Source organism: Notothenia coriiceps, unplaced genomic scaffold (assembly GCF_000735185.1).
Source record: "Notothenia coriiceps isolate Sejong01 unplaced genomic scaffold, NC01 NC01_scaffold00003331, whole genome shotgun sequence".
Taxonomy (NCBI): Eukaryota; Metazoa; Chordata; class Actinopteri; order Perciformes; family Nototheniidae; genus Notothenia; species Notothenia coriiceps.
In genome coordinates, this window is record NW_011336032.1 from 102,389 (window position 1) to 111,982 (window position 9,594).

Consider the following 9,594-nt stretch of genomic DNA (forward strand, 5'->3'; position numbering starts at 1 on the left):
GCCTTTTGTGAATTACCATAAGACACATGTAAAAATTGCATTTTCTCCTTTAAAATGCCTTTCAATTTGCTGACAAAAAAGACATTTATAGACTTAATTTGTATTTTCCATGTGGTTCTGTCCTTTGTTTTGAATCCAAAAATGTATTTTTTGTCCTTAGGAGTCATGGAAGTTTTTCCTGTCAAATAACCTTCACATATCTTCACATCCAGCAGTAAGACAAACAGAGCTGTCTTGCCTTACAAAAGAAAAGTAATTCGCACAAAAGACAACATTCAAAGCAGCAAATAATTTGCACTCAGCAATTGAATCCACATGCAGTTCTATTTTATACCGAAAGGTGGCGACATTGGGTTTCAAAACAATGTCAAAGAATCGGACCCTGCCATGCTCTTTCTAAACACTTTCACCTCCCCACACAGCGATCCGCTTTGTCTGTAGTCTGTTTAGCCTTTTTTTGCAATTTTATGTTAAACATAGACCGTTAATCTAACGTTCAGTAAGAAACACTGAAAGGCATTTTTGATGGATTTCAATTTAAGACGTTCGGTTGGAGTGACTAAAACGAGTGTTGTTTTAAACGAGTTTTGAAATCAATTTGACTCTCTAATTATAAACTGCCTATGAAATACACCTGTACAAAGGCTCGTTTTATCAACACTTAATGAGATCTGGATAAGGAACTACAAAATAATTTAAAAAAAACCTGTTCTAAAAAATAAAATATATTTGATAAATATGAGTTAATGTAATTATATTTAATATGATTGCTTTTGTTTGTTACCTTTAATGTATGTTGAAATTATAACGATTTATGTATTTGAAAAGCATACACATATTTACCATTTGACATCCTCTGTCAATAATCGGAATCTGTTCTGTTTTACTTGTTTCCTTCTTCTCCATGCAAAGTGAATAATAATGAATAGCCAATTAAATCCCATGTGTCAATCTGCTGATGGTCTTGGACAGTTCAGAAAACTTTGCTTTCTATACTATTATGCTAATTACGTCCCCAGATGGGCTCCTCATTGGCTGGGTCTCAGTCAATTTCATATTTCAGTTCTGACGTCAGCCCTCCTATAAAACTAAGCAATGCTTTTTAACTCGTCGGCTGACTGATGCCTTAGAAAAAAAATCTATCAATCCTAGGGTGGAGTTTTTTTTTCTTTCCACAAAGCAACTATTTGCCCGGGACACGTGCGTGAACCTCCTCAATTTGGCGCACTAATCCTAAAAGGAGCCATGAAGTGTTAAATGGTAGAAACAGAGACAACGGCGCTCAGACACCCGCACGCTGGGAGAGAGGGAGGAAACAGCGCTGCTCCAATGCGTCTGTGCAACACAGACTGAAGAAAAAAAAAACTTATCGACACACAAACTCAAAACCTGCGCTGCGCAATTAGTGCGTGAAAATCCACTTTTTCTCCGGTTTTGAAGAAAATAAATAAATAAATCAAGCTGGCTCAGTGCGTGTCTCAGCAGCCCACTTTGACAGGTGCTCCTCACCCCCTTTGGAGGACTGTCAACAGCAAGAGGATGGCATCAGAGCTGGCAATGAGCAACTCCGACCTGCCCACCAGTCCCCTGGCCATGGAATATGTTAATGACTTCGATCTGATGAAGTTTGAAGTGAAAAAGGAGCCGGTGGAGCCCGATCGCAGCATCAGCCAGTGCAGCCGCCTGGTCGCCGGGGGATCCCTGTCTTCCACCCCGATGAGCACGCCTTGCAGCTCGGTTCCCCCCTCGCCAAGCTTCTCGGCGCCCAGTCCGGGATCAGGGAGCGAACAGAAGGCACACTTGGAGGATTTCTACTGGATGAACGGGTACCAACAGCAGTTGAACCCCGAGGCTCTGGGTTTTAGCCCGGAGGACGCCGTAGAGGCGCTCATCAGCAGCAGTCACCAGCTCCAGACCTTCGATGGCTATGCCAGGGGGCAGCAGTTCGGCGGCGCAGCCGGGGCAGGGGGCTCCATGGCCGGGGAGGAGATGGGATCAGCGGCCGCCGTGGTATCGGCAGTTATCGCTGCAGCCGCAGCTCAGAATGGGAATCCCCACCACCACCACCACCATCATCACCACCACCATCCAGGGGGACATCATTCCTCCTCCGGGTCGCAATCCAGCGGCGGCATGGGGGGAAACCACCAGCACCTGCGCTTGGATGACCGGTTCTCGGACGAGCAGCTGGTGACCATGTCGGTGCGGGAATTGAACCGGCAGCTCCGGGGGGTCAGCAAGGAAGAGGTGATCCGTCTGAAACAGAAGAGGAGGACGCTAAAGAACAGAGGCTATGCCCAGTCCTGCCGGTACAAGCGGGTCCAGCAGCGGCACGTCTTGGAGGGCGAGAAGACGCAACTCATTCAGCAGGTGGACCACCTCAAGCAGGAGATCTCCCGGCTGGCCAGGGAGAGGGATGCCTACAAGGAGAAATACGAGAAGCTGATCAGCACCGGCTTCAGAGAAAACGGAGGGTCCGGAAGCGACAACAACCCCTCGTCCCCGGAGTTTTTCATGTGAGTCTCGGCGCTCAAAAGTTTTAATAACCGTCCCCGCATAAAAAAACATAAAATAAAAACTTTAAATTGGCACGCACTTAAAAAAATAGGGTGTTCCTGCTTGTGAAGTTAACGTTTGTTAAAGCTGCATAGTTAAGAAAAAATAGTTTTACACTTTTCTGTGTTTCAAAATAATTTTCTTTCAGTTTGAGGATTTTAGTTTTTATTTATGTTTTATTTATTTTAGAGGATATAAAAAAAGACCTGTTTAAATGAATGAATAACAATTTGGTTTCTACAAATATTTGAAAAGAGTTCTGTACAATTCGCGACGTTTTTCTTTGGACACACTGCATGAAAGACACTTTCCTCAGCATAGGTCCGCCTATAGTCCACCCTGTTCCCTTTACCCAAAATCGGTTGTATGAAAATCAACAATCTCCAAACACAACAGTATTATTTTATTTGGATTTATAATGCATTTTTGTTTAAAGTACATGTATTTTTTTATATGAATGATCTCATTTTCATATCATCATTGTCTTGTGAAAAAAGCATCCAAACTCGGTAGAAGTTTGGAGAATTGATGTGAGACTGTAACAGTTTTGTGAAGCCATGCATGCTGGTCATGTACGTATTGTGTTTTGACTTTCTTTCCTTTTTACTTGTTTTGTGAATTTTTGTTTGATGATTGTATGAAACCATGACTGCATTGTTAAGCCTCATCACATGTTGCCATTTATTTGTTTCAAAGTGTAAACAGGTGCATTCATCCGTCGTTTTGGTTTTATAAAAGTTCCCCCGAATATGGACCCATCACCTTTTTATAGGCTGATTTTGGAGCCCTCTGAAGAAGAAAAAAGACACTGTGGAAAAAAGCTACTTTTTTCTTAATATTGATTTATATTCAAAAACAACACTGCCAAGGTGAGCATCATTGAGATATCTAAACAATTATATCATTTATTGACAAATGCAAAGAATAGATTATTGCGATCAACAAGTGGGACTGAAAATAAAAAGGGACAAGATGCTTTGAACAGAACTGAAGCAGATAATGATGCATGTCCTGAAATAAATGAGAAATAGGCCACTTTGTGACGCCAAATTGTTGCAACAAATGATCTGTTCTTCCTGCAATTCGTTGTTAATGTGCTTTCCTTTCATTCAAGGAGCTTAATTACGTTTACACAGAACCCTATGGGTGTTGTTCGGTAAATAAACTGTGAACTGTTTGGAAATTGTTATAAAAAGTTATATATTCTCGCGATGCTGTAGAAGAATTCAGCAAAGTATTAAGCCATACATCTTTTGTAATGTTTTTTAAAGGGTCTAGACAGTAAAGTTAACTGGCAGACATCGTGTTCAATTTAAAAAAAAGAAATTTTATAAATATACCATTCATCAATAAATCTTCATGAATGAGAACAAATATATTCTCTTGAAAATGTTTGTTATTATTGTTCTCTTTAGTTTTGCATGTTGTTTCTCACTGTGTCTCTGAGGCGACCCCACACACTGGTAGTCCTGTAATCTCCTCTCGATCTTAACTGAAATATAAACAGTCAATTGCAAATATCATTGAGAAAATGTAAACATCTGTTCACATCTGTTTATTTTTGAAGCGCGATGCAGATGTTGCGAACAGGATTTGTAATTATAACAGCTCAAAGATCAACTCCAGCTCTTATGTGTGTATACGTTATTTAATACGTCGACTCAAATGTGTTCATTATTTATTTTCCCTTGAAAAACACATGGCGAAATATTTCAAAGTATTTTCTTTTTATCTTTTGGCTTCTCAAGAAATGTAAAGGACGATCTTCACTTGTTGCGTAGTTAAAGGCAGGAAAATGTATCTCAAAAAACGTGAAGCTAATCAGACAAAAACGCTCGGATATTCATGATATAATTTTACTTTTGCCTCAGGGCCTATTAATCGTGCTGCAGCTGTCCTGGAAAAAGCGTTAAGAGTTAATGATTGATTTTAGAGTAAACTTGCACTTTTTACTCGGTAGCTGTCCACTTGTTGAATATTGTCCGTGGTGTGTTTCATTTAGAAAATCGATCGTAGATAAACCTCTAGATGACAAAATGATTAAATATGCGATTATACAATTATGTCTAATTTTGAAAATATGAATTTTGACATCCTCCAAATAGGCTAAGTGCGAATAGAAATACACTTTCTGCAGTCTAACACTTTATAATCACCAGGAATAATAATTCCCATAACAATAAACGCTTCTTACTTTAGTTTGTATCCTGACAACATTTTTCGCTATAGTTATGACATGCGAGGGTTTTTAGAAAACACACCATTTTGCTTCAATGTAAAGATCGTTAATTTGGCTCCGACCTAGTCACGCTGATCAAAGGAGGAGGAGAAAAGCCACAGCAGGCACCCGGAGTTTGTTTCCTGTGGGAGGGACAAGCGGCTCAGCAGCTCCCGGCCTGCGGAGGACTGCTGATCCTGAATCAGCCCGCTGAACTCAGGGCATCCTGAGCAGCAGCATGGCCGAGACAAACGATGCATATATGGTCTGGGTTGGGCTGCATACAAGATCACTGCCACCGCTGTGTCTGTGCGTTTGCTTACGTTTTGTGTTTCTGTTTTGAATGTAAGGAGACGTTTTTTCAAATTGTATCATAGAAACTTGAACACATTCCAAGCAAGTCTGAATCGAGCTTAAGACTTTACAGACTGTGTATTTGCTGTGCCTCACCTGTACAACTCTGTGTCACACACTGGCATTGGCTCCAATGAAAGCCCAGAGTGAGGGACAAGGCAGAGTATGATCCTCTCCTGCCTGGAGGAATGATTCTCTCTGTGATTAAAAGTGAGTGAGAGACAGAGATAGAGCAAGCGGGACAGAGAGAGTATTACAGAGAGTGAGGGAGAGAGGGAGATGCTGGCTGCCTTCCTGCTCCTTTCAGATGATAAACGATCAGAGATGCATCCTAGCTGAGAGGAGAGGGCCTTTTAGTGAGCATGTGTCCCCTAATTTATGGCCTTCCTATCTGATTAGGTCAATATAGTGTGCTATTTAATTACATTTGTGTTATAACCTGGAACTAGAGATGCTATACTTCTTTCACGGCACCCCTTTCTTCTGTGAGGCAGATAGGGCTAGCTTTCTGTGGAGGCTCAGGATTTAGCTCTGGACGGTCTTAAATGTAACGTGACAGACAGGCGCTGTGATTTGTGTGGAGGTTCATAGGTTTCCAGTGCTCCACTTCTCAATATGTAAGAATGAAAAGTAGGAAAGTGCTGATCATTGTAGGCGAGGAAATGGTGTGGGACGTTTTCATCTTGTTTGTGTGTTTTGACTTGAAGACACACCAAGTGGCAGGAAGATTCAGTAGCACTTCCTGTGTTAAAGGAGGACAGAAGGCACAGGAAATAATATTTCAGCGCATCCTACTCATTTCTCAGCGCTCAACCAAATTCACTGCTTCTTTCTCCGCCTTTTGCTTCCTCTCTTTCATTTGCACATCATGTAAAAGCGTGTACATATAGAATACAGACACACCACATTATTAATCTTATCAGTATGAACTGTAATTCTATTCTCCGGCCCTCTATTGACTTCTGCACTGTGATCATTTGCAGTCTGTCCAATGATTAGGTTATTAAAGATAATGTAGTTGTCTGCTGTCACAATATTGGACTCTCTCTTTCAGGTCAACTATGGGAAATCACTTTGAAATTTATCAGTATTGACATTTGAATCATCATCATGTACTTCGCTTTAATGCCTCAGAATTAATAGGACAAAGGATGTGAGCACTTTTTAGTGTCTATTTGTGTGAGTGCTCAATAACCAGCCAACATTGTCTTTTATTTGACCTTGTGGAGGAAGGGTGTATATGTGCTGCAACTGAGTGCATTAAATCTATAGGCATGAGTAAGTCGCTTTATCAGGACACTGTGAGGCATGTAGCGTTTTATTTTTATCAAAATGATTGTAAGGAAAATAAATGATGTCTCCTTTAGCAGAGAAAAAGTCAGAATGCCATAGTCGCAAAAGAAGAACAGCTTGAATACTTACTTGATTTATTACGGTTAACTAATAAGTGTTAATAATCATCCGAGCAGTAAATAAAGAGTTCTTAAAACACTACCTGAAAAAGTATTTATTACCGTAAGGTGTCAGTAATAATATTCTATCCAATCCATGTTATCATTTAAAGAAAGGCTATCACAACATAAAAAACAATTTGCTTTTCGATTACTCATTTAATTATTTTTGTAACAACTGGAGACATGTCTCATTTTGTAACACAACAGTTTTTGTGTACCTTCATTTTCTTTTCTTCCCCATGAAAAGCCAACCCCTAAAGGGTTAAAACATATTCACATTCAAAAGAGGAAACAATTTCAATCTCTTACACTCAATACGCATCTGCATCACTCCACGCGATAAACATTTACATTTAAATTGATTTAAATCAGCTGCGTTTATGTTCCTCTATGGTCCGTCCATCACGTAGACCTGTGATGCCGAGCCTCCCTCCCTCTCTCTCTGTCTTGCAGTGTCCTGAGTTATGTGTCATTTATTTGAAACCCTAATAATTTAACCTCCCCTCCTGTCTCGCCTGTGCATGTGGTGGGAATGCAGCAGCTGTAAAGAAGCTTTGTGCTGCTGCCTCTGTGTGTATCTTATTGGCTTTACACAGTGATTTTTTCCAGCACATAGAAGCATGGGTAGAGAGGCGGTAATGTGATTGTCTGAATCCAATCCTAAAGTCTTGTGTTGAATTGAGATTACTGTAAATGCTCAGCTGTAAAAGAACGCGCGTATGGGCAGATGCAATGTGTCTTGTGTATGTTGCAGTGGAATTCAGACACTGGATTTGCATTTGCTTGTATAAAAAGCTCACACCAGAATGCATTACTAAAGGGCAATAGATGAAAGCTAATTATGATTTAATTATATGTGATCACAATATTCTGACTCACAGATAAACATAGCCGAGGCTGTGTTGATGTTTTCAACAGTGAGTTGAGTTGCAGGGCACAGAGTCAGTGGAGTGGTGTGTTTTGGACCGCAGCAAACGTGGTGAAACCGAGTGCATTGTGTGTATGTGTGTGTGTGTGTGTGTGTGTGTGGGGTGTGTGTGTGTGTGTGTGTGTGTGTGTGTGTGTTTGTCTATGTGTGTGTGTTTAAGTCTGCGTGTGCATAAGTTTGTGTTATGCAGGGCGGAGCTGGAGCCAAGCCCGACCCCTGTGTGTTTTACCTGCATCTCAATGAAGCGAGAGGTGATTTACCCTTCTACTGCAGTCAGCCACTCTCTCTCTCTCTCTCTCTTTCTTCTTCTCTCCGTCTCTTTCTTTCTCTCTGTCCCTCTCTCTCTCTCTCTCCGTCTCTCAGCCAGTCAAACAGACATTGATCTCTTTGCGAGGCAAGGTGACCCACAGCGTTGTTCAGCTCTTCCAAAGTTTCTGCTCCCTCTTTCATTTGTACCTGGGAAAGGCCTTGACCCCACACACTGCTGCCATGTAGCAGCTCTCTGCACATGGCCTCCACTTTCCCTGTTTCAAACCCTGTGTGTGTGTGTGTGTGTGTGTGTGTGTGTGTGTCTGTGTGTCTGTGTGTGTGTTTGTGTGTTTGTGTGTATGTGAAATGTTCCTCTGTGTCTGGCTCTTTGTGTTGATCAGGCCCTTTGTTGGTCTTCACCTATAGGTGTTTGTAATTATGTGCACATTGATTTCTATGGGGTTGAAACTGTACATTTTCTACAGTATAGGTACATCTGAGAGGCTGGTCCGTCCAGGTTGATGTTTAAGAGCATTGTTGTGTCTGCTGTGGGTCTGCTACTGGGAGCTCCTATGTAGCTGAATGGGTCAGAGTCCATTTGGCCCCAGTGTGAATCGGATTACAGGGAAATGAATGGCTCTCATTGTAGCTCAAAGATGGATTGGGGGGCATTAATATACTTTGTCGTTGCGTTGCCTCATTTCATTTTACTGAAGTCCAGGATAATTTTCAGGATAATCTTTCAGTATAATTTGTCATTAGGTTTTTAAAGCAGGTTTATTTATCCACAGTTGTACCTGATATATTTTCATGTATAGCTCACGTGTATGCGTATGTTATATTCTCACACAAACGTGTGATGAAATGAATGCAAATGTATGTGCACATATGGTCCTCATAATCAGACTGACCTGCCTGCTTAGTTTCAGTAATTTATGAACAAATACATTGAATCTAAATGAAAATATTTTTAGCAATGCACTTACATTTCGAAGTGTTTTAATAAAGCAATGGATTTTTTTTAAATGGTCATGGTTTTAGTCAACCATGACAACATTATCACAGAACTATATTAATTAATCTGACTCAGAATTTTAAACAACTTTTGTTTTTGTGTTTTTTATTTTTGTACACATTTGTACATTAATGGCAATTCAGAATTATATATTTATATAACATGTTCTCTGTCCCGGTAATTTGTGACTTCATTTGTGCTCTCTCCATCGTGTCACTTTTCTTTTTAAATTCGTAGTCGGTTTAAAAACCAAACAACCATAACCTTATGTTCAGTGTGTTTTGTGTGCAGCAGAGTGTCCTGTGTTGTTGGATCACAGCGAAGGTTTTATAATATATTTCTGTTTTCTGTCTTCGCAGGACATCCAGAAAGTTCCTCCATCTGTGATAGAGAGCTGTGTCCGTCCCACCACCCTGGATTTTGAGGTAATTGGTCATGCTCAGTTTTTAACGCCTTTGTACTCCTTTACTGTAAAACTCAAATTAATTATATACTTACATTCTTTTATAAAATATATATTATGATATATAAGAATATAAACCGCATCAAAACGTTTTCAGAAGTCTGATCATCTAAATGTCTGCTGCATGTGTATCAAAATGCTGCGCATAATGTTTACATTACGCCTTTAACAGTACTGTTTCTACAAACTGATCAGTTAAAATAATACTATTAATTCAGGCCTTTTATTAATTGTATTCACAATTACAAAAGTTAAGGGTGTCTCACCAATGTAATTTTCTGTAATCTGCTTTTGGTTACAGTCAATCTTTACACGGTAAAACAATTCAAACATGTATGTACCATCCAAAATGGAATA

The 9,594-nt window shown here is 40.2% G+C and overlaps 1 protein-coding gene across 1 annotated transcript; it reads left to right on the forward strand.

Annotated features, from left to right (window-relative positions):
- Window positions 1-1,539: 1,539 nt before the first annotated feature.
- Window positions 1,540-9,161, forward strand: LOC104941368 (transcription factor Maf-like). Its single transcript, XM_010766459.1, has 2 exons — window positions 1,540-2,516; window positions 9,134-9,161. Exons 1-2 carry the CDS (start codon window positions 1,540-1,542, stop codon window positions 9,159-9,161), a joined length of 1,005 nt encoding a protein of 334 aa, XP_010764761.1.
- The last annotated feature ends 433 nt before the right edge of the window (window positions 9,162-9,594 follow it).